This window comes from Choloepus didactylus, chromosome 12, assembly GCF_015220235.1.
Source record: "Choloepus didactylus isolate mChoDid1 chromosome 12, mChoDid1.pri, whole genome shotgun sequence".
NCBI classification, from domain to species: domain Eukaryota; kingdom Metazoa; phylum Chordata; class Mammalia; order Pilosa; family Megalonychidae; genus Choloepus; species Choloepus didactylus.
In genome coordinates, this window is record NC_051318.1 from 89,361,128 (window position 1) to 89,387,799 (window position 26,672).

General features: G+C 35.3%; 1 protein-coding gene across 1 annotated transcript in view; it reads left to right on the forward strand.

Annotated features, from left to right (window-relative positions):
• Window positions 1-26,672, forward strand: part of DNAJC15 (DnaJ heat shock protein family (Hsp40) member C15) — an 86,848-nt gene that overhangs the window by 43,321 nt on the left and 16,855 nt on the right. The window contains exons 3-5 of the mRNA XM_037800426.1: window positions 1,448-1,521; window positions 10,214-10,290; window positions 16,148-16,218. Of these exons, the coding sequence (XP_037656354.1) occupies window positions 1,448-1,521; window positions 10,214-10,290; window positions 16,148-16,218 (222 nt within the window). The remainder of the gene's footprint in view (window positions 1-1,447; window positions 1,522-10,213; window positions 10,291-16,147; window positions 16,219-26,672) is intronic.

A 26,672-nucleotide genomic window follows, 5' to 3' on the forward strand; every position in this document is an offset into this window, starting at 1 on the left:
ACAGACTAATAATTAGTCTGTAGTAGACAACCATTGTGATTAAGGTGCGAAAGGTAAATTATCCAGATGATGTAATTTTATTCGAGTTCTATGCCCCCAAAACAGGTTAGGACCTATTTGCTCCTGATTCTCAGTTGGCAAGATTCAAAGGAGTTTTGATTTTCTTAAGAAAAGAAAGCACTAGAATAAAGTACGTTTTTAGGGAGAGTAAAACTGTAAGAAAAACTGATAAATAACATCTTAGGTAAATAATTCTTACATAATCAAATTTTTACCTCTATTTGTTATTGTAGAAATTATAAGCACCATTTGTTTTCCATATATCTCAAAAAGGTTATCATCTTAAAAAACAGTGCGATTCAACTTGAAAGGTGAAATCACTGCCCTCTCCCCTACGTGGGATCAGACACCCAGGGGAGTGAATCTCCCTGGCAATGTGGAATATGACTCCCGGGGAGGAATGTAGACCCGGCATCGTGGGACGGAGAACATCTTCTTGACCAAAAGGGGGATGTGAAAGGAAATGAAATAAGCTTCAGTGGCAGAGAGATTCCAAAATGAGCCGAGAGGTCACTCTGGTGGGCACTCTTACGCACACTTTAGACAACCCTTTTTAGGTTCTAAAGAATTGGGGTAGCTGGTGGTGGATACCTGAAACTATCAAACTACAACCCAGAACCCATGAATCTCGAAGACAGTTGTATAAAAATGTAGCTTATGAGGGGTGACAATGGGATTGGGAAAGCCATAAGGACCACACTCCCCTTTGTCTAGTTTATGGATGGATGAGTAGAAAAATAGGGGAAGGAAACAAACAGACAAAGGTACCCAGTGTTCTTTTTTACTTCAATTGTTCTTTTTCACTCTAATTATTATTCTTGTTATTTTTGTGTGTGTGCTAATGAAGGTGTCAGGGATTGATTTAGGTGATGAATGTACAACTATGTAATGGTACTGTAAACAATCGAAAGTACGATTTGTTTTGTATGACTGCGTGGTATGTGAATATATCTCAATAAAATGATTAAAAAAAAAAAAAAACAAAAACAGTGCAATTAATTATTTTAGATCCATAAGTATCTTTATAAGCAGGGAGACTTTACAGTTTGTTGTTGAAAGAGTAATAGGATGTCAGTTTTGTGGCCTACAATGTTGTTTAAATGTAAGATATTATTACACACAAACACCTAAACATTGAAAATGTCTAATTGTAAAATCATGAAAGAGAACTTGATAAATTTGATAGCTTTAATATTAAAATGAAATCTTATCTTAGAGAAATAAATTAGAAATTAAAAAAAAATATAACTATCCTGGTAAATTTTTGAAATAATTATTGAGAATAATTATTAACCTGAACAGACTATCAATAGATACTGTGATAAGCATCTTGAGGGTATTGATTTGACTTTGTAGATAATATTTGCTTTTATTCCTTTTTATTTAGGTCGCTATGCATTTCAGATCTGGAAACCTTTAGGACAAGTACTCACAGAAACTGTAAAGAAGATTTCTACTCCTGTAAGTCAAAGGTGGCTTTAGTTAAAAAACTCGTTTTAATTTTTTTTTATATGCCATAGTTGACAGTAACTCAATAAAACGTCCTGGATTTCTAACCCTTTTTGGTTTGTAGACGTTTACTTCCTCCAGTTTATCATTTTGGGGTTTGTCTATTGTTTTAGTTTCTTTTAAGTTTTTAGGGCATGTTATTTTTATATGTAACCTTATTTCTTGTTGTGATATCTAATTATTATTCTGCTTTTGTAGTATTACATTAACTTTGAAGTAATTTACTTTCTCTGTTTAAGGACAATGTGCAGTTAATATCATTCATTTATTCAATAAACATTTAGCGAGTGCTTACCATATACCAAGCCCTGTGTCAGGAGCTGGGGATAGCTGGCGAACACAACAGGCTTGGTCCCTACCCTGATGGAGCTTACCCAAGGGTTTATTTAATCTTGAAGTTTGAAATTAGTTCACTTGTACCGCCACACCCAGCCATCTTGACATAAAATTACAAGACGGGATTCCAGCCTTGAAAATCCTGTAAGGCTTATATGTCCATCTGCCAGCATTGTAATTAGGTAGTTACTTAAGTATATGTGAGGAATGAATGATAGTAGGTATGGGAAAAGCTACCCTCTGGTGAGCAGTGGTTTGCATCCACAGAAGACAATGCAAAGTTCAATGCAGCATAAACATTAACTTCTAGGAAATAGAAGCAGATCTCGGATAGAGCAGCTTGGCTTACAGCAATTTGAGATTGAATGGTTTGTTTTAGCAAAGGCATTACAGACTTGTGAGACTAAGTTAGCCATAAACAATGACAGAACTTTCAAAGAATGACATACTGACAAATAAGCCCAGGTTTAAAGGAACTGCAGATGATTTTGCAGACCGACAAATTACATATGTGTGATTATTATCTGTGTTTATTTTCCATTATCCTATTTTTGTGTTTCATTTAGCTCAATAAAGTGTTTGCTAGGTATTCAGCAGTCATTAAATAAATATTCATTGGGCACTTATTGTATGCCAGACATTATTGTAAACAGTGGGATATACTCAGGGGCAAGACAAAGACACTGTCCTCCAGGAGCTTACATTTTAATGGAGATGGACAATAAACAAATGAACAAGTAAGCTCAATATCTAGGAGGTTATTCAATGTCTAGAAGGGTTGAGTGCTTTTAAGAAATCTATATCAGTGTAAGAGACTAAAGAATTAACAGCAGAGAGGAATCTTTCTATTGACATGTCAGGGAAGGCCTTTGGGAGAAGGTGAGGGGGCAGGCCATGTGAATATACAAAGAAAAAGCTTTTTAGGCAGTAGGAGCACTGATTGCAAAGGTCCTGGAGTAGAAATGAGTTTAGCATATTCAAGGAGCAACAAGAAGAACTCTGCTGGAGTATGCAAAAGCAATAATGGTAGCTTGGGACCAGATCAGATAGGGCCTCTATAATAGACTATGATAAAATCTTCAAATTTTAACTTAAGTATGATGGGAAATGCTTAGAAGGTTTTAAGCAGAGGGGACAGCATAATTTGCATTTTAATTATCACTCTGCCTGCTGCAGAGAGTATAGACTAGAGTGAACCAGAGTGGAGGCTGTGAAACCAGTTACGAGAGTATTGAAATTATCCAATAAAATAGATGATGGTGGCTAGAAATAGAGTAATAGGGTGGATATAATTAGTTCTTCAAATGGAAGCTATTTATGTCTTTCCATATATTTATAAATAATAAATAGAAAGAATTTTAGAAACCATCTTTGTACTGTTACAGTGCTCTTCAGTAGATATATGTATACCATAAATAGAAGCCTGCTAAGCTTTGTAAAACGAAGAGAGTGTAAGAAAATAAGAAAATTTTCACTGCTCTATAGAGGATCACAGATAAGGTATAGGGTAGTTCAAGAGGTTGTAGTGGACACATAGAACCTGGCACCTCCATTTCTTAAGGAGAGGGAAAATGTACATGCACGCTTCTCCCTCTCCTCTGTGGCCCTCAAGTTAAGAAACATGGTTTTTGATAAATCTGCCTCTCCTTTTTCACAAAGTATTATTCTTGGCTGTGATCCACCCTAGAATATCTTTATTATCATTATATCTTTGTGAATGGAGTTTTTTTAAACAGTTCTTTAAATATTAATCATTCCAGGGAAACTGAGAAATGAAATATGTACATACTTTCTGTTGGTACTAATGAAGTCAAACTTCATAAACACATCTACCGTGTTCTGATTTTGCAAATATTATTAATCATTGAACCAAATAGGGTTACAAATAGGAACTGGAATAATGTTTCGCTAAATCTCTCACTCAAAGGACAATGTTTATATTAGGATTCTCCAGGAAAACAGAAATGACAGGTGATATACAGAATGTAACTATTATGAGATTTATTGTAGGAATTGGTTCACACGATTCGGGGGATGGGCAAGTCCAAATTCCACTGGGCAGGCCACAAACTGGGAAATCCAATGAAGGTTTTTGATGACTTCCCCAGGAAAAGGTGGATGGCTGAAGTAGAGATGAAAATTCTTACTTCTGACTGATGAAATCATCAGTTCTCCTTTTAAGGCCTTCAACTGATTGGATGAGATGCCTCTCATTGTTGAAGGCAATCAACTGACTGATTATTTAAATCCACGACATACCCTTACAGTAACAATCAGGCCAGTACTTGCTTGACCAAACTGCTGGACACCGTAACCTGGCCAAGTTGATACATTAACCTAATCATCACAGTGTTCAAGACTCAAGTTCCAACGGGTTCTTTTTGTTTTTGTTTTTTTAAAACTTTGTTTTCTTCCTGTAAGCCTTTACAACATTTGTTCTTAAATCCCACCTTTTTCTTTCCCATACCCTTTTTATTTTGCTGGAATACTGCTTAGAGTAATTTTTTCATGTGGAATGTATGGATGGTAAATGTTTTAAGTTCTTCTCTGCTAAAAAAATTATTTAACAGTTAGCTGCTGGCTCCTTGAAATCTGGTGGAAAGATTTCAAGTATTAAAAAGTACAGGAATCTCTGCTAAGACTAAGAACCACAGTGTCTGCATTTCTGCTTTCCAGCAAGCTCACAGCCATGTTTTGTGGTGTTAGTCTTGGACTTGTTCCTTTGTAAACTGCCTGTTTACAAAGGAACAGGTTAGTTTTTCTTTTGCTGTTGTTAGTTTTCTTTTGCTGTTTTTGGAATGTTCCTGTTGTTGCTGCTGTTGTTTTATATCTCTGGAAAATTTTAAGATTTTCTCTTTATTACCAGTGTTCTGAGATTTCATAAGAATTCATAGTGAGCCCTAATGATATGTAAACTTTCTTTACTTCTGGAAGACTTTCTTATAACTTTTCTTTAATTATTTCTTCCCTCTATTGTCCTCTCTCCTCTACTTCTGGAAGTCCTATTAGAGAGAAACTGGACCTCTGAGTCTATCCTCTGTATCTCTTAACATTTTATCTCTTATTTTCCACTTTTTTTTTTTTTTTTAATCTTTTTTGCTTTACATTTTACAGTATTTTTGCAGCTTATTTTCCAAATCACCAGTTTGGCCTTTTGCTATGGCCATTCTCTTATTCAGTCCACCTACTGAATTTTTTTAACATCAGTAAATTTTTAATTTTCAAGAATTCATTTTCTTGTTTCTTTTTAATAAGAATCTATTCTTTTGTGGATACCCTGTCCTTCTGAATATCTTTAAAGTTACTAATTAGAATTTTCTAAAGTTCTCTGCTTCCTGACTTATTTCTTTCCTCCAAAGCCTACTGTTATTTGTTCATATTGATTCTCTTTTGTTTCCCCATGATATTGGGTTTGTTCAAATGTCTGATGATCATTGGTTGTTGGTTTATACTTATGAGGAGTAAGGTGATTAATATGTCTAATACTTGGCTTTCCTCAGCAGTTGGGTAGGCTTGCTTCAACAACTTGTTGGCAGTGGACTCTGACTAAAATATCTAGGTGAGTTATGTCAACAGGCAAATCTTTCAAAAGCAAGGCGCCCAGAGGCAGGCATGGGGCCTCCAAAGTCCAGGAGAGTTTAAGTTTGAGTACTGTGTATTATGTACTCATTGACATAACTGCCCACTCCTTTTGGGTTCTGAATGGCATCTGCTGGTATCCCTTTGCTTTTCTTGGGCTCCAAGACCCACAATAAGACGTATACCTGGATGTATAGGTCTCTTTCTTAGTCTGGGGCAAGGAGCAAATGAGCTTTCTGCCAGGACCCTTATGCTCTATGTTAGTGGAAGAAGGATGGGCTACCCAGCTGTTCTAATTAATTATCCTGATGTTACTTTTTTTAAAATTTAATTTTATTGAGATTGTTCACATACCATACAATCATCCAAAGATCCAAAGTGCCCAATCGATTCTGATGTTACTTTTTTTGTTTGCTGGCTCTGAATTTAGTGTTTTCTTCTTGATTCCCTGGGAAGGGTTTCTTTTCTCTGGTTTTTGGAGATGCTATGATTTTTCTGTAACCCCAATCTTAACTATTTTCAATCTTCCAGGATTTCTTTACACTTTCTGTTCTGCTACTTGTCTCATTTCTTGTTTTCCAAGACTATTCTGGATTTTTCTTGTCTCATTTCTTGTTTTCCAAGACTATTCTGGATTTTTCTTGTTTAAAATACCTTTTTCTCATTTTAATAGGAATTTGTAAAGCAAAAGACTTTTATGATTCAGCCTGCTGTTTTGATTACTTTTTAATGAATTAATGTATATTATTGACTCAACTAATGCCTGGAAGAAAAAAGCTTCTTTTCTGGAAGAAAAAAGCTTCTTTCAAGCTTTTATTTTTCTATTAAGGTTATTTATAGTTTTTGGTAAATGTATTTCTTCTCTTAAGACTACAAAATGATAGTCTTTCTTTGGATTATCTGTAGGACTTTTGTATTTCAAGCTCTTGACTGAGTGAATTAGCTAATGAAGGCTTTTTTTTAACTTGATTTATCCTTTGATGATATACGGCATTATGGTACTTGATGCTAATTTTAGACAGAAAGTAATTTTGGTTTTTGTTTTACATACTTTATGATTAGAATAATACAGAATGATAATGTCTAAGATCCAAGGTGTGTTTTAAATAGACAGTAGCATAAAACTAGCAGAATCCTGCTGTTTCTATTCTTAGTAATCCTATTAGAAAAATACACCTTCTACTCTATCTCTTTGGTGATAGAATTGTTCCTTACAGGCTTCTCATTTTTAATGGATCTAAACATTTCATTTTGCCACCACAGTGTTGTCAGAAAATGACTCTGCATTGCCTTATGTCTGTATATCCTAATATATGTATCTGTGCATTATTTGCAAGTTTAGATGGGCCTTTTAGTTACACTTCATTTTTTTGAGGCAGTTACAGAGTTGTAATTTCGTGCTTGTTCATGACACAGACACTCATTTAAAATATAATAAAGTATTATGAAGATGATTTTGTTCTGTGCAAATATATTAGTAGACAAGTAACATGAGCAATTTTGTTGTGTTTCTCTTTTTCTACTTTTCCATATACAGCCCCAAATATTAAATTTCTATCCTCAAAAAGATATAGTTCTTTTCGGAGGGTTGTGATGTACATATGCACAGATTGACTTAATTGTAAGCAGGTCGGTGATAGGGTATGAGCCTCTTCCAAGACATTAGAATTTAAAAGTAGTCTTTTCTGAGCCTTTTTCTGCCTCGGCAAAATTGAAAGTAAAAAAATTTGTTCGGAATACAGTACCTACTTTTAGGGTTGGACCTTTATAATGACCTTTATGACTGTAGTGGGAATAATAATACATGAAACATAATTGATTTACCTTGCTTATTATGCTGAAAACAAAAATTTGGAACTCCCTAAGGTAAATAAAAACTTAGAATTTTTTTTATTTCTGAAGAAAGAATTACTCTGCGCATCAGCCTCAAGCATGATTTAAAAACAACAACAAAACAAATGTGCCCTGTAGAAATGACTGCAACTGATTAAGTCTGTGATGCTTTTATTTTGCCATAACTAAATCAACTAATCAGTTTTCATTCAGGGAGTAAGAAAGTATCTAGTAAAATTTTTGGTCTTCTGAAAGAAAGCTTAAAACCAGCTTCACTTCCTCTTTTAAAACCCCTATTCCTTTCCCAATGTGTATGTCTGTGTGCATATTTTTTCTGTGTATGCCTAGAAAAATAATATGTCAATAAGCCCAGGTTAGTGTATAAAATAAGTACCTGAACAACTTGATTCGCTTCCTCCCCTCACAACTTGTCAGGGTGAAGGCTGTTTTCTGTTTCCTTATTAGACTGTAAATTATTTGAAAATTTGGAATAGTACATCATATTCCTTACAGTACTGGTACATAGATTACCATCTGTGTGATGAAGGACAGAACTTGATCTATCTCATTTGAAAAGTACTTGGCATATAGTAGTTGCTGAAATATCTGTTGAATGATTGAATTGGGTATTATTGCTGGGTGGCATTTTATAACAGTCTGTTCCAAGAGTGCAGCACACATAAATGATCAGATTTGGCTCCTTGGGACTTACTTTTAGGTGCTAATAATTTCCTTGATTTCTTTTATTTGTCCTTTTCTTTTTTCTAATTGTACAGATATCATGTATTCATTGTTGAAAATTTAGAAAATAAAAATAAACATGAAGAATACAAAAACTATTCATAGTCCCACCATCCAAAAACATCTTGGTGTGTATACTTTCAGATTTTGTTTTTTCATATATATACTTACTTAATTTTTCTTTACAAAACATGGTTTCGTTTTTTAGAATCATATATGTGTTACTTTCCCTTCTAAAAAAATCTGAATTTATATATCCTAAAAAATTGAATTTATGTATCCTATTTCTCTGCTCACAGCTGCTGAAAAGATTGTCTTTGTTTGCTGTCTGCAGTTCACTCCTCCCATTTTCTCTTGAGTCTACTTTAACCTGACTCTCCTTCCACCCCTCTCCCTGCCCCTTGACCCTCAGCTCTAGTTAAATCATTGTTGATCTCCCTTTGCTAAATCAGTGGTCAATTTTCAATTCATGTCTTATTTGACCTACCAAAAGCATTTGAAACTATTTTTCACTTCCTTACTTTTGGCTTCTGGCTTTGCACTCTTTTTCTAAGCCACTAAATGCTGCAGTTCCATAGGGCTCAGTCCTTGAACTTACTTTCTGCACTCTCTAGGCGATCTCATTTGCTCTCTTGGTTTTAAGTATTATACACTGATGAGTCCCAAATATTACTTCCAAGTCAGAATTTTGTTCCACTTGGGTATTTAATAGAAATTTCCAATTTAATATGTCCAAAGCCAATCTCCTGGTATCCATTACCCACAGCAAACAAAGCAACTGTTCTTTCCCTTAGTCAGTAAAGGACATATTGGCAATGTAGTCGAAAAACCTTGAGGTCATTTGCACAGCTTGGGTTCCCAGGAAGACAAACTGAGGCAAAGATTATCAAGCTAAGGGTTTATTAAGGAGTGTTCTTCAGACCTACAGGTGTGGAAGGGAAAAGAAGGTAAAAGGATTGGTGGAGGGGAGAAGTTAGACAGCAAAGCTGTCTTAGCAAAACCTCAGCCACCCCCACTGGGGCTCTGAAGCTAGGATAGCTCATTGTGGTTGTCCTGAGTTGGGGCAAGGGGCAGTGGGAGTAAATGATATCACTTGGAAAGTGAGTACAGATTAGAAGTCCAAGGACTGAGCCCCAGGAAACTACAACCTTTACACTCCCGTGTCAACCAGTCATTAGTTTTGGCTGCGCCAGGAAGAGAGCATGACCTTGACTTTCTCCAGCTTGAGAGTCATCTGCCAGCAGCATCCCCAGTATCTGGGGAGTAAGTCCTCTCCTGAATGGAGATCATCATCCATAACTCCTCTCTTTTTCTCTCATCTCCAGTATTGAATTCATCAAGCAGATGTTACCTCTGCTTTCAAAATACATCCAGAATCTGACCAATTCTCACTACCATCTCCGCTACCATTGTCCATACCACTGTCATCTCTTGCCCACACAATAGTCATGTTCTCCTAACTGGTCTCCTGCTTCCACCCGAGCACATTTCTTTCTTTTCCCCTCACAGCAGTTATAGTAATCCTTTCAAAACAGAGTCACATTATGTTAGTCTAGTGCTCTTGCTTCTCCTCTCAATTCGAATGAAATCCTATATTGTTTCCATGGCTTAGAAGGCCCTTTTCCTCTCTACTACTGCTTGCTCCTTGCTCATGCCTCTCCAGCCACATTAACCTTTCGATCCAGTTTTCCAGGGTCTTTTGGTCTGCTTGTTTGCTCTCTTGAGTTCCGCCCCACTCCATCAGTTCTTTCCCTTCTTCCTCTGTCAGGCAGTCTAGCAGGTAAAAGGATGTCTGTCATATCAGCATTAAAGGACATGGTCAAGGTTATGCAGTGAGAAAATTATTGCAGAGCTCAAAAAAAGTTGAAGCATTTTGCCTCTAGCCATCTCTTATTCCTTCTGGTATATCTCTGTACAGAAAAATTGATGTAATTTGAAGTGAAAAAAATTTTTGATGTTTTTAAATTGTTCATTTTGGTCATAGTTTCTTGAAACGGATCATTGCTTTGTGCTCCACCCCACCCCCGACACACACACAATATCAAGTTGACTTGTAGTAAAATGCATTACTCTTCCTGCAGCTATGCGATGGGATTGAGGTCATGCCACTTCATGCATGGAACTAATTATTTTTTGCTCTTTCTTTCCTGTACAGAGCTTTTCATCCTACTATAAAGGAGGATTTGAACAGAAAATGAGTAGGCGAGAAGCTAGTCTTATTTTAGGTATAAGGTAGGTTTGCCACCTAAGTATTATTTTTGTTCTGTGGCCAAGGGTTTGTCTTGAAAAAGTAGAAAATGTTACGGTAATATTATCCTTAAATTTAAAATTAGGAGTAGGAAGGAGAGGAGAAAGTATCAATTATTTACATTTTAGAATCTCAAATTTAAGAGAGTATCCCCATCCCCTGAAAAAAAGCTTAGGTAAACTTATATGCTGTGTCTTTATTCTTTGACAAGGAACTGTTATATTTGAGTACTAAAATTACAAATCAGTCGATCAAAATATCTCTTACTGTGACACTGAATTCTTTCTGACTTATTTTAATAATTTGATATAATTCATTACAATATACGATCTGTTTCACAGTTCTTTTCTAGTATATGTTATTGCACTTATTTCATCTTAGCATCCATTTATTATCTAACTTTGAACAGTATGGGAGAAAGTCAAAATTGGTATTGTGTGAGACTATTTAACACTTAGCATTAAGAATATTTCCCCTACCTTAGATATACCAGAAGCTATATTCATTTCTTTCCCTTATGTTCCCTTAGGGCTCACTCTCAAATTTTGTGGGAGTTGGTTATAATATGTTATCCACAATAAATTTTCTGGTGATTTAATCAGCATAAGCCGAACAGTCTATAAAGTCCTATATTGCCTTTTTTTTTTTTTTTTTTTTTAAATTTCTTACAGATCAGCAGATTTTTTTAAAGCTAAAAGCATTTTATTTATTTATTATGATTTAGGAAGAAAAAAGAGGGGCAGCTCTGTATTTTGTGTTTCATTTACATCTAAGAAGAGATGAAATCTCTCTATTTCTATTTTAGAGAACAGACAATAGGAAATGATTTTAAGCAGTGGACCCAGATTAGGAGGCTAGGTATATTACTGACTCTTCCTTGCTTAATATTATTTAGACTGGTATTATTTTTCTTGAACTGTTAGTGTGCTCCTGTAACAACCCACTCATGTTCTTTAAATGTGAATATGAAACACATTATAAAGCTCAAATCAAATGTTTTTTGAGTTTATCATTTAATATCATCCAAGCCACTTGTATTGCTAGACCAGCTATTTAGGAATTAATTGTATTTTTGATTTCTCTTAAGATACATGGTCATAAAATTTGGTCCTATGAAACTGGAGGCTATACCAGATTCACAGGGAAAATAAGTAAATTCATTGGTTGAGACAGAGACTCTCCAAGTGGGTCTGGGCGTGAATAGCAATTTTACCACCTACTGTTTGACCTCTGTTTCATCATTTATAAAACAGAGATAATATTAGTTCTTACTGTATAGGGTTACTGTGAAGATTAAATTATATAATGTATATGACATTTTTAAAACAAATCATGGCACATAGTAACTACTCAAAAAGTGTCAGCCAGGCAAACCAAATTCTTAACCTGATTCTGCTTCTTAGGCATTGTATCATCTTGATCAAGTTATTTTGAATTTTTCTGTGCCTTCATTTTTAAATTGGGATGGATGTTTGCCTTGTTGAAGTAATATATGAACAATATGATACTTTTTTATAAAAGTGTCCACCAAGTAAGTATTGAATAAATGCTGGCTCTCTTCCTGTCTTTATCATGAAAGAATAGCTAAATATTTGTCCCTGAGGCATTAAATAGAAAGGTGAAACTATCTTTCTTTCCTTTAGCCCTTTCTTTCAGTCAGGCAGTGTTGATTATGATGAGGCACCTCAAGATGTGAATATGTTGGTATGGTTTCATTTTTTTGCCATCAGTGAATCTAAAATACGTAGACTATAACTGGTAGGTAAGGGCCAAATGGAACTGACTCTGTCAGTACCCTAAAAGAAAAACACTTTACGAGCTACTAGATCATTCTATGCATTCTTACTTAATGCATTTAATGGTGATTGTTTGCCAGGTTGCATATTTGAGTCTTTCCTTTATGTTTTTCCTTGCAAGAGGATAGTTTTATGAACTGCAACTTATGTCTGTAACAAAAAGCCCAAAATATTTTACTGAGCTCTCCAGGAAAACTAGTACTATATTTGGTATTTTCTGAAATGATGCACATTAATGATTTTCAAACTTTCTAAAAACTTCTGTGGAACTCTTTGTTTAGACTACATGTTATTCAGAAAGCCAGTTGTGAAAAAGATAAAACCAAAACTGCTGTGTTTGCCATGGGATTGGGGGACCACTCAGCTGCACACTCCCCACCCCCCACCCCCACTGCCAGCAGTATGTGCTCTATAGAGCACAGACTAAAATTCTTGATCTATATGGCATGGTGCTTAAAGTTATATTTTCTACTTCGTATCGAAATTATATGTATACTAAAAGTATATCACATACACATTTAATTTTTTATCCTGTTTGAAACCAGCATTCTCCTATCTTGTTTAATCTTTTTTTTAAATGCAATTTTATTGAGATGTATTCACAAGACATACAGTCCTTCAAAGAGTACAATGAGTTGTTCATAGTATCATCATAGTTGTGCATTCATCACCACAATCAATCTTTGAACATTCTCATTACTCCAAAAAATAAAATTAAATTAAAATAAAAAGGAACATCCAAAACATTCCATTCCCCTCCTCCCCCTTGTATTTTTTTAAGGGGAAAGAAAGAAAAGGAATCCATCCAGCAGACAAACAAGAATATTTCCATTCATCCCAAAACTCACCACCTTAAAGGCAGAACATTTTGAATGCCCATACTTGTGCATAAGAACTTTCCTTGTATTTCTTACTTTAATCTAGTTCACTGGTTGGCAGACTTCAGTGTACATAATACTTTGCAAAGTTTTATGTTCAAAACCATTGTACTGTTTTTTATAGGCAAGGTAAGTGATTTTCAAGCACAATTTTTATTGGAGTAATTTTCAGATTTTGCTTTATATGCTGAATAAGAACTTAAGATCCAAACTAAGATACAGCTGTGCTATGTATCCCCCCAAAAAACACAGGAAATTTGGATTTTACCAAACTTAGTTTTCACTATCCATTAGTAGGCACATTTGAATAGCTTTATGAAATAAGGTTTTTATAGCACCCTGTCCCCCCTTTTTTTACTTTATAATTTTTTCATTGTTCCAGTTTGCTAAAGCTGTCAGAATGTAAAAAATACCAGAAATGGATTGTCTCTTATAAAGGGGGCATATTAGGTTACACATTTACAGTTCTAAGGCCATAAAAGTATCCAAACTAAGGCATCAACAAAAGGCTGATGAAACCTTCACTGAAGAAAGGCCGTTGGCATTTGGGGTTCCTCTGTCACATGGGAAGGCACATGATGACTTCTGCTATTCCTTGTCTCCCAGGCTCTTGTTTCAAAACGGCTTTCTCCAAAATGTCTCTGGGCATTTTCTGTTTTAGCTTCTCTTTCTCAGCTCCTGTGGGTCCTTGCTTGTTTCTCCCAGGGAAACAAGCATTGGGGGTCTTAGCTTCTATGGGGCAAACTCTGGATTTCATCTCTTAGTTTCTTTTCTGGTTCTGATTTCAACGGCTATCTTCAAAATGTCTCTGGGTGTTTTCTCTCTGAGCATCTCTCTGAGCTCTCTTCAAAATGTCTCTGCCTTTTAACCTCTCATAGAGGATGCCAGTAAATTAATTAAGACCACCTTGAATGGGCAGGGTCACATCTCCATGGAAACAACCTAATCCAAAGGTCCCACCCACAATAGGTCTGCCCCCACAAGATTAGATTAATAGAACATAGTTTTTCTGGAGTACATAATCAATTCAAGCCAGCACAGTTATACAGTAACCTTTTATAGTGTTAGTATTTGTTGATATAGAGTCTTTGTTCTTTCAAGGAGTTAACCTTTTTACAGCCATTTTCTTGTGGAGGGCTATATAAAATGTATTATGCACCTCCTGCATGTACAATACTAGATACTGTTTTAACATACAAATAATGGCCTTTGTCCTTAAGAAACTTAAAATCTACTTAAGGAGGCATGTCAAATATATACAGAAAAAATGGAAAACATAACTAATAAATGAATGATGTACTATAGAGAACCAAAAAAGGTGAATGATAAATGTAGTTTAGCCACAGAATATTAATCATATTGGAATTTTTTTTCTAAGTAATGTGTTTTTTGTTTCTTAATAACCAGTTAAGCCAGTATAGTATTCATAGTCCTGGTCCAGTGTTTGATGGTTACTTCCTCAGAATGTAGTAATCTCTTACTTATTGGTAAGAGTAAGTTTGAAATAGTCTCCCAAAAGACTTCTATAAAAAGCCAATGAGATACCCTTAAAGTACTTATACAAAAAGATTTAATCATTTATGTGCTTATTCTGGATCAGCACATTTTGGATTGCACATTTTAACATTCTTGGCAATCTCTGATTTACCAGGAGATTAGAAGTAGTAAATAACCGGAGAGGAACTGCTTGAGCCTGGAACACTGGCAGAATCAAGGTTGACAGCCGACACACTGACAGCATGAGAGGCACGGTGCAGAACAGACACAAGAACTTAAAATGGATAGTACTCCAGGGCCACTTGGAAGGGCAGGCAAACCCCTGCGGACCTTTGTACTTAACTGATACTCGTGAAGATGCCTCTGAGTCATTCAAGAAATGCTAAATTAGGTTATTCGCACTCCTTTTTTTTAAAAAAAGTAGGAAATATGTGATACATTTTTATAAAAATGCTTTATTTGCAAAATAATAACTACTGTTCTTTGAATACTTACTGTATGTGATGTCATGCTAATCCTTTTACTTATCTAATTTATCCTTAAAATGAATCCTGAGGGGTAGGTTTTATGATGCCCATTTTACATAGGAGAAAATTAGAACTCAGAGTATATGTGAGCAGGACAAAATTTCATAGCTTAGCATGATAGAATCAGGATTTTAAACCCAGATCTGAATAACTGAAAGTACATGTTTTTCAACACTACAGTATATGGTTCATACATACAAATTAAATTATTTTGTGCCTCACAACCACCACTCTGTACTTTGCCAGCTATCATTATCCCCATTTGAGGCCCAGAGGCTCAGAAAAGTTAAGTAGCTTACATAAGATCGTATCACTATTAAGTAGCAATACTAGGACTTTGTTGTTAGTATTGTTAATTTTTTTTTCCTTGATAGAAAATGTACTAATGAGAAACCTTTCCAATACTGGATGAATAAGGTTTTATCGAAACAATTTCAGGTTTATTTAACTTTCTCCTGTAAATTTTGTTTAGAGCCTTGGCTATTAAAACAGCCAAACCTTTTTCCACAGGTTTCTTATAAAACTAAATTAAATTATGATATGTGAGGGGTTTTGAGATCCTCTTTTGAAAGATAATAATAATACAAACCAACTTATTGAGCACTTGCTACATGCCAGGCACTGTTCATTTAATCCTTGCAAATAGCCCTCTGAGGAGTATACTATTGGAACCCCCATTTTGCAGTGAGGAGACTGAAGCACAGAGAGGTTAAACAATTTGACCAGGGTTACCCAATCCTAAATGGCAAAACTGGCCTTAAGATTTGGTAGTCTAGCCCTGGAGTTCAAATACCTATCTGCTCCACCGTGTTTACTGCCTTCCCGAAAAACAGTTTGAAGATAATTTTCATAGTCTGTGAACTATGACTCCCCTGCCCTATATATTTTATTTTATTTTATTTTATTTATTTATTTTTATATTGATTGAGAATAAGGACCAGCATTACAAACAAAAATACTTGACAGCATCGAATCAATGATTTATTCTGATGATTAGTGAAATTAAGTGAAAAGCTGCAATTTCTCAGCTGTCCACAAGATGGGGAAATTCTCATTAGTTTTTAATTTCTTGAAACTCAAATTGTTCATTTATAATCTACATTTGACACTATTTACTGTAAGCATATTAATTTATTTTTACAGCCCATCTGCTGACAAGGCCAAGATTAGAACAGCTCACAGAAGAATCATGATTTTGAATCACCCAGATAAAGGTAGGTAGAATTCCTGTTTTTCATAATATGTGGCTCAGAAGATGCTCTGAATTGGTTTCAGTTTGCTTTAATTATAAATGGTATGTAATTGAGATGGAAGTTTATGTGCCACATGTATTGAGATTTTTTCTCATAAACAAATGTTCCTTTAGGTTGAAGTTTAGTGACCTTCAGTAGTAGTAGATTTATATTATCAGCTTTTGAGAATTTAGTTGCTGGTTTTTGTACATGAGTGCTTGAACCCCTTTGTGAAGTTCCTAGCATTTTGCATGAGAGAGAGGAAATCTGAGTTGTGGACTCTTTGATTGCATGAACTGATTTAGGCATCATGAATTACATTTGTTTAACCTTAAACATGAAAGCACAAGATTTGGAGAATAGATCTAAATCTCTGACTGTAATAGATTGTAGATGGTTGTGAATTTCTTAATTCTGTTTTAGAAGGCACTGAGGCTGAGCCATTTGGTTTTTTGGCCAGGTTTTTAATGTAAATTTGTCTTACTGAAAGACAATTATTATAACTTTAACTACACTGCAGCTGCTTGAGAGAGAACGCCCATATGCTCATTACTGTTTTTGCTTTAAAATAACAGATGGTAGAAAGTTGCACTGTATTTCAGAAGTCAAGGGGGGTGGGGAGCGGTTAAAGGGTTCCTTGTATTCTTATTTACAGTCTTAACATTTCCTAATTATTTTTGAAAAAAATTTAAAATTTTTGGATTCCTACCCTTCCACACTGACACCAAAATAAGGCATTGTTTTTCAGATTTCTCACTTAATAAGTTACTATAAAAATTCTTTTCCCTAAACATCAGTTTTGCACTTGCTATTCCTTAGTGTGAATAAACAGGAGTATAAACTTTGAAAAGAGGTTTTGCTTAAAATTTCTAAAGAGCGTCAGCAGTCACTGAAAGATCCACTTAACTAATTTACTTTGCATTGGGGACTTCCAGAGTAGAAATGTGTTGAAGTGCCTCCTTTTAGCCCTCTGTCTCCTAAATATCCCCTGCCTTCCAGTTCAAGTATAGGCCCTTCTTTGATTGATTGCAGTAGGATCAAGCACTCATGTCTTTCAAATGATTGAGAAGTTGTTGATCATGCCTGCTGTCAAGGAAGCAAGTTATAAAATGCATCTTTAAGAGACTTTGTCTTTTTAGCTACCTTTAGTTAAAAAGAAAATGTTTGTGTATCTTATGATCCAGTAGTGCTAACTGATATCCTCCTGTCTGGCTCTGTTTGGGTAGCGGGTGTGAGAGGGTAAACCAGGAAGCAGGAGGCCAGCATTTTTCTCTGGTTTCTGCCTTCCAGCTAGCGTGTGGCCTTGAACACTCCTGTTACCTCTCCAAATTGCAGTTTTATCATTTACAGAATGAAGGGAATTACTCCTAAAGTCCTTTTTGGTTGCGTGATTTGTAGTCTCTTTATATGTCTATTCAGTTAATGAAAAACCTATACCTATACAGATGACATTTTTAACTTAAGAAAGATGCTCTTTGTCTTTTTGGATCCTCATACCCTCTAAGAATGTGAGACAAACTATGGACATTTTTTCCATATAATTGCTCATTTATGGACAATTTTTTAAAATTTGCAGTTTCAGAGAGTTTACAGACTTCCTAAAACCCATTCATAGACTCATTCTTAAGGACCTTTGCTCTAGTAGAAGTATAGTGAATTAAGAAATAAAGTTACTAATACTAGAGGGAAAAAAAATAAGAGTCTGATGGAGCTGGGTGATGATAGCACATAAATCTCAAATTGTCTCTTAAAAAAGACTTGTTTTTTAACTAGGAAGAATATAACAGTTTTAACAAAAATGTCTCATTGTTCTTATAGAGACAAAACCAGGAATATTTGGGGAAGTGTCAGAATGGAGAACTCTTAATTTCACCTCTTCCTTTTATATAATTCTTCACCACATTTGCTCTGGTCAGGTTACCACTGGGTGTTTGCAGGCCTCTACCCTGTTGTAGGTGTTAAATCCTCCACCCAGTGCTTCTGAAATTCATAAATATGTTCCCTTACCCCATTACCAAGTCACTGTTGGTTTTGCTACCAGCTGGTAGAATACATTTGGAACTTCAAATGTGTGATCAGCTGTAATTTGTTACGCATTTCATTATCAGCTTATGCAGAAAAAGTGGCATCAGAAAATTAGTTGTGGGAAATGGCTGAAAATAATTTTTTTGTAACCAGTAATAAATGATCATTCAGATGTGCTTTGGTAAAATGTAAATTTGCTTTTTCATGTTAATGAGATAAAAGGTTAATGTGGTAAATACATCTCGGGTCCTTGATCTAATGCTTTCAGACTCTAATATCTTTTAAATTACTGCTTTTCGTAAATTGCTAAAAAACGAGAGTAGCTGTTATGAAGTCAGTATTTTTAATATTAATACCTAGTATGTATAGAAGGGAAGACAGACTAAGTAAATTTGAAACACTATGAGATTTCTTATAGACATCCAATCCAGTGCTATCCAATGCTATGCCAGGCCCCAGTTTACTAGTATGCAATAGGTTAAAAAAAGAATTGGGAAGTAAGCATTTAGAAATGGAAAGTAAGCATTTAGAAATCTTTACAGCAACGTGAGATTGCTGTGATATCCAAATGTGTGATACTTTTGTGTTTTGCAAAAGTATTGATCTGTTACAGATTGGGAATTAAATATATATATATATGCTTTTTTTCACCATAGTTTGAGAAACACTAATTTAATCAATGATGCCTCCTAAACCAGGACTCTTTGTGTTCCATCCTGGGAGAAAATGGCCTTTTAGCTTTCCTTAAAGACTGTTAGTGATGGAGAGCTCCTGCTTTACAAAGCAACCATTCTATTGGTAGGCAGCTTTAACTACTAGAAAATTTTTCCTTACATTTAGCTATAATCTGCATGCTTTTCAATTTATGCCCCCTTTCAGTAAACATGTAGTACTCTCTCACTTCTTTAATAGTATTTAAAATCAAAATTAAATTAAATATTGAGGAATGTTAAGTGGTGCAGCCATAGTAGAAAGCAAGATGGTGGGTCCACAAATAGTAAATATAGATTTACCATATGACCCACGATCCTACTTCTAGGTACATACCCAAAGAAAGTGAAAACAGGGTCTCAAACAGATACTTGTACACAATTGTCCATAGCAGCATTGTTCACAGTAGTCAAAAGGTGGAAACAGCCCAAGTGTCCATCAGCAAATAATTGGAAAAATACAATGTGGTACATATACACAATGGAATATTATTCGGCTATAGGAAAGAATGAAGTTCTGAGTCATGCAACATGGAAGAACCTTAAAAATATTATGCTCAGTGAAATAAATTTGCAAGACACATAAGGACAAGTATTGTGTGATGTCACTTAAGAGAGATGTCTAGAATTAGCAAATCTGCAGTGAAAGAAAGTAGATTAGAGGTTGCCAGGGAATGGGAGGAAGAGGGAAGGGCGAGTGTATGTTGGATATGGAGTATATAAGTAAAATTAATAAAAAACATTAACATATTGGGATAAAACAAGTCAAGGTAATTATACTGTTGAATGGATGTTCTCTATTCTCACTGTAGAAGCAGCTAAATTTGGCATGAAGTCCTAGTAATAATTAATATATTACAATTTATTGCACTATATTACATTTAAAAGATGGATTGCAAACATTGAGAAAAGAAAGATACGATCACCAAGAGACAACATGGACACTTGGGATGATAATGTTTTGGAACTAGACATAGGTGGTAGGTGCACAACATTCTGAATGTATTAAGTACTACTGAATTGTTCACTTTTAAAATGGTTAATTTTATATTCTGTTCTTATTTCTTTCCTTCTGCTCTCTTTGGGTTTAATTGGCTTTTTTTTCCCTCTAATTAAAAAAAAAAGCCTGTTCATTTCATTAATTTCAGCTGTCATTCAGTTCAAAATACTGTAAGTTCCATTATCATTTCTTCTTTGACCCATAGATTATTTGACATGTATTGACTAATTTCCAAAGAATTGGTAACTTTCTAATTACCTTTATATTATTGATTTGTACCTTAATTCCATTTGGTCTGAGAATATATTCTTATTTCAGTTCTTTGAAATTTGTTGAGCCTTACTTTATAATCCAGCATATGGTCAACTTTGGTCACTAATCTTTGAGCACTTCAACAGAGTGTATACTCTGCAGTTATCGGGTGTAGTGTTCAATATATGTTAGTAGGGTCACATTTGTTGATTGTGATTTTCAGGTCTTCTGTATCTTTATATCTTTACTGACTTTTTATCTACCTGCTCTGTTATCTGTTAAGAGAGGTATAAAGTCTTCCACTTTGATTGTGGATTTGTCTATTTCTCCACTGAGTTCTATCATTTTGTTTTCTTTTTTTTTTTTTTTTATTGTAAAGGTATGTTTTGGGGCATATCTAATTTAGAATTTTATCTTCCTTGTAGATTAACTCCTCATTTTGAAATAGCCATACATATCTCTAATAATGCTTCTTGCCATAAAGTATACTTAATCTGAAATTGCTTGTAGCTATACTGGTTTTCCTTTGGTTAGTGTTTACATGGTATATCTTTTTCCGTCTTTTTATTTTCAACATTTCTTTATCTTTACTTTTGAAGTTTGAAGTTTGTTTTTTCTAACTGCATGTACTTGGGTTTTGTTTATTTTAATGAGTCCAATAATTTTAGACTTTTAATACAAATGTGTAGTCCTTTTATAATTAATGTAGTTTTTGATATTTGAATATATTTATACCATGTTACTAACTTTTTTCTATTTGACTCATCTGTTATATGTTCCTTTTTCTTCTTGCCTTCTTTTGGGTCATCCAAAATTTTTTCTTTCTGTTTTCCTTTAGCAACTTGATAGATACACTTTTATATTTTGTTTCTATCTTTAGTTAAGTACAACATACCTCCTTGACTTATTTCAGTGTAAAATAAATATTATTTGGCCAATCCTTTTAAGATTTTCTCTTTGATTTTCAACAGTTCTACTATGATGTGCTTTGATATAATCTTCTCCTGCTTGAACCTATGAGATGCTGTCTTTCATCAATTTTAGAAGACTCTGGTCCGTTATGTATATTCTGTTCAGCTGTTGCCTCTGCTCTTTTTTCTCTTTCCTCTTCTTCTGTAACTCCAAATGTGCGCATGTTTGTCCCTACTTTTATTTACTGTCTCATTTGTCTTTTACATTCTCTTCTGTATCTCCATCCTTTTTTTGTCTAGATCTTATCAGTTAATCTTTTTCCCAGTTCATTGACCTTTTTCCTACTATATCTAATCGGCTCTTAAATAAAATAAATAAAATTAGAATAAAATTTCCAATTGATTCTTTTTTATGGAATCTACTTCTCTGTGAAATTCTCCATAATTTTATTTCCTCTGTCATTGTTCAATTTTCTTAAAAATATTACTAATAATTGTTTCAAAGTCCTGATATCTACATCATCTATGTATCTCTCTATTGTCTTCTTCCCCCTTCTTTTGGTTTTCAGTCCTTCTCTAGTATACAAGGTGATTTTTTTACTGAATGTCAGATGTGTTTTGTATAAAAGCAACAGTTTTTAAACTTTGGTCTCAGGGTCCAAAGAGTTTCTTTGTATGAATTTTATCAACCAATAGTTACCATAGTAGGAATTAAAACTGAGAATATTTATAGATAGGTATCTGTTAATTCATTGTAAAATAATATTAAACTTACCACATATTAATATAAATAGCATAAGCTTTATGACTGTGTTTCTAAAACAAAATTAAAAAGAGTAGGAAAAGTGGCATTGTTTTTCATTTTTTCAAATCTCTTTAATGTCTGCTTCATAGAAGACAACTGGCTCCTCAATCATTTTCAGCATTCAGTGTCTTGTGTGGTGTTGTTTTGTTTAAAGTATATGAAGAAAATGCAACTTCACACAGATAGTGGGCAGAGGAGGATTATTTTATATCTCTTTTCAGATAATTGTAGATATTTCTTCTTTGCTACTGCTAATTTCTTAAAAGTTAATTGCATTGTGGAATTTAAAACCATACCAATGAACTTTTTGAATTCTGTTATATTAAAATCCATTGGTCTGTCTTGTACTTTGAATTAAATTTTTACTTACGCATGATTTTGTAACATCATTCATTGATCATTTGGAACATATTGCTTCACTGAGTTTTACACATCTTCCAAATATTAACACATTTCATTATATCACTGGTTCTCAAAATGTGGTCTGTGGCATTGAGGAATTGAAAATACCTTATTGACCAAAAAGGGGAAAAGAAAGGTAACAAAATAAGGTTACAGTGGCAAAGAGATTTCAGATAGAGTCAAGAGGCTACCCTGGACGTTTCTCTTATGCAAGTTCCAGCTAAATATCCCAAATGGCCACAGTATGTCCTAACCAACAGTAGTCCCAAAATACCGAGGTCTCTGTCTGAGATTCCATAAAAATTTCATTCATTAAGTTTATCTCTCAGACACTTAAATCCACCAGAGTGTTCCTATGCCAGACGAGGCCTAAAACCCAGAGGCAACAGCCTCTTTAAGAACAACAGTCAGATGCAGCCCCCTTCCCCATAATGTTGACACCCCTTTTCAATCTGAGCAAGTTAGGGTGGTCTCTGCCTAGCACCTCTGAAGATCTAGAAAGTGATTAAACAAGAGGAAGGGGTAGTAACAGACAAGACAGGATTTAGCAAAAGATTACGAATATTGAATCTTTATATGAATTTTTTTTAGATGCTGGGGTATTAGAATAGCTAGAAGGAAGTAACTGAAAAGGTGGAACATGATATTCTTAAAAATTTGCTCTATAGCTACTTGTTAAATTGTACCTTGAAAGTTATCACCTAAAAAAAAAAAAAAAAGAAAAGAAAATCTGCATGTGGGAACTAGGGACCTGTGCTTTACCTAGTCTTCTGGATGATGTACACTGATTACACTAAGGTTTGGGAACGTCTACTCCAAGAGTTTCAAATGAGGGCCGAGGGTGTTCATTGGGGCCTGGCTGGTTCTACCATTGAATCACTGTCTCAGTGGCTTCATGAAACTTCCAGAAACTTGACTTTGCTTTTCTGAAGCTTCCTGTTTTGCTTCCTAGCCTCCTGCCCTGTGCAAGTTCAGAATTTGTTTCATATTTTGAGGAAACCCAGCCATGTTTCAGGCTCTGTTTTTAAGCCTTCCTTTGTCAGATAGATCCAAGTTTTATCTTTCCACCCTATGAGATAGGCCAAAGCTCTGCTCCTCAGCAATGGCCTTCTCCTTCGGTCCTTTGCTCATACTTTCAACGTCTTGTCTCACTCTAAGAATCAACAAATATCCTATGGGTAAAAACAATTGTAGAATGTCATCTCGCCTTTTGGCGTACTCCTCTTCCAGAATCTGGACTTTTAAGACTGGCTTCCTCACTAGTTTCACGATAACTCTAAAGAGATGTTTTGTTGCTTTTGTTTTGTTTTTAATTTTGTCTGGCTTTTCTAGTTGTTTTCTCGGTGTGAATGTTGGTCTCCAACAAGCTGCTCCATCATAACCAGATATGGGAGTAAAAAAGTTTGTTTTTGATGCAGTATGCCAAATGGCTTAGCTGGTACACCATTTAGGACACTAATTGCAAAATAATGGTGACCTAGTCCAGTTCAGGAGTAGTGAAGATGAAGACAAAGTAAATTTGCGATATATTCTGGAAACAGAATCAACAGTTCTTAATGACTGATTTGATATATAGAAAGTAGGGAAAGAGAAATAAAGTATTTTTCCTAGATTTCTGAGTCAAAGAAGTAGGGGGATAGTGGAGCAATTTATGGAGATGGAGAGGTGGATTGTGAATAGATTTGGGAGAAAAATCAAGACTATTATGGCATGTTAAATTTGAAGTACCTGGGAACAGTCGAAGTGGGGGGGGGGGGTAAAAAATTGAATAGATGAGTCCAGAGTTCCGAGGAAGAATCTGGTCTTAGTAATTTGAGAGTTGTCAGCTTACAATGGTATTGCAACTGATTTCAAAAGTCAGGAAGTGAGAAAGTATGAATAGAGATAAGGAGGGGGAAAAAAACTAGGATCCAATGTTAAGAACCTAAATATTTATAGGTGAAGTTAAGAGAAGGAAAAGCCAGCAGAGGAGACAGAAGGAAGGAAATAAGGAGAGAATGGTGTCACAGAAGCAAGACAGGAGTATATTTAAGGAAGCCATGTGATCAACTGTGCCAAATGCTGCTGAGAAAGCCATTACAGGTGAGGATAGAGAGAGGATCCATAGAATTTTTACAACATTGGAATACTTTCATGACATTGAGAAACAGTTTTACTGGGTGGTGAGTGAAAAGAAGATGAGGAAGTAGAAGTTGCTTAAATGTATAACTTTTGGGGGAAGTTTTCTGTTGAAGACAAGAGAAAATTAGAGCAGTAGGTGGAAGAAGGGGATGTGACATCAAGGTGGAGAGTAGTATTTTTTCATTTTTTTACTTTTTTAATGTAGAACTTTGTTGAGCAGGTTTGTTTGTTAGTGGAAATGATCAGCTAGAGAGACTGATGTTTTAGAAGAGACTACGTTTAAATTCAACAGGGTTAAATGTAATGTTCTTTTAGGTCTCAAAAATCAATTGTATAAATATAAGAGAGACTTTGCAGTGTTGCACATAAAAGAGCGATGGGGGGATAGTTGTTCTCAAAGCCTTTAAAATTCTACAGTGTACAAGCTGCTAAAAATAAATGCATTCCTAAGCCTCATTGAGGTACACACAGTATCTTCATGAAGAGACACAGTATTACCGCAGTCTTCTCCACTTTGTCATTCACTCATTCAACTGAAATTTATTACTCAGACTCTCCTAAGCTAGGCAGGCAGACCTTATCTAGAATTTTGTGTCCATTTCTGGGTGCCAGCTTGAAATACATTGACAAACTAAGTAGTGTTTGGAGGAAGCCAGTCATGATGGTGAGGAGTCTGAAAGCAGTGCCGTTCATTAACTCAACAAGTGTTTATTGAGTACCTATTGCTAGCCAGACAATGTGCTAAATGCTGAGAATGTAGCAGTGTACAAAATAAACAAAGACCTTGCTTTCATGGATCCTACTGTCTACTAGGATAGACAGTGGATAGTGTAGTAGATTAAAAACGGCCACAGATTCTCCACTGCTCCTCTATCAAAAAGTGAGGTCTATTTCCCCATCCTTCGTGTCCGAGTTAGCCTTATCACTTGCTTTGACTAACAGAATGTGGCAGGAGTGGCACTGTGTGAGCTCTGAGCCTAGGCCTCAGGAGGCCTTGCAGCTTCCACTCTTATCTTAGACCCTGTGGCATCCATTTAAATGAAACCAAACTCGGCTCCTGGAGTATGAAAGCCCAAGTGGAGAGAGAATCCTAACCATCTTGGCTGGAGGTCCCAGCAAGACCATCCTGGGCCATCTAGTCCTAGATGACACTGACCCAGATCAGAAGAACCACTGAGCCAATCACAAAATAGGGAGAAATAAATATTCATTGTTGTTGTTTTAAGCCACTAAATTTTGGGATGGTGTGTTATGCAGCAAAGTGATACAGAAAGTGTTCCATGATGATAAGTGCTTTGAAGAAAAATAAAGTGGAGTAGGGGGTTCAGAAATTGACAGTTAGAGAGGGAGCAGCTGCAATTTTGCATAGATAATCTTAGAACTCCACTGTAAGGAGGTGATATTTGAGCAGAGACCCAAGGGAGTGAGTCATACCAAATCTGAGGAGAGAGTATTTCAGGCAGAAGCAATACTAAGTGCAAGACCCTGAAATGAGAACATACTTAGGTGTTCCTGTAATTTTCAGGTCAGGTGGAACACAGTGAGCAAGGGGAAGGGGGAGGAAAGATGATGGGAGAGGAAGCCTGGAGCCAAATGATGTGGCTTGCAAGCCATGGTAAAACTTAGGAGTTTATTATTAAATGTTTGGGAATGATATTACTTGATATACAGTGCTAGGAAGATTCCGTTGGCAGTTATGGAGAAAGTAGGAGCCGAGGGTAGACACAGTAAGTTAGTAGAGAAATTGTAGTAATCCAAAAGACAATGGTAGTGGTTTGGACTAGGGTTTTTATAGTGAAGGAGGTAAGGTGTGGGCTGATGTAGGAAGGTATATTCTGTAGTTCTTCAGTGAAGTGTTTCAGATCAAGTTTGTTAATTACATTATTCAACTTTTTGATGTCTTTACTCTTTCTTTTGTCTAATTATTCTGTGGATTACTGAGAGATATTAAATCTCCCACTATGATTATAGGTCTCTTTTTCCTTTTGGTTCTGTCAGTTGTTTCTTTTGGGGGTTGTGGGGCAGTGCTTAAAAAATGGGAATTTATTGGCTCATGGTTTTGAGATTAGGAGAAGTTCAAAATCAGGGTGTCAGCAAGGTGATGCTTTCTCTCCAGTCACTGCAGCTGGCTGCCCACGTTCCTTGGTCCTTGACTTTTCTGCCACATGGTGAGGTTTTTTCCTTTCTCCTCTGAGCTCCGTTGACTTATG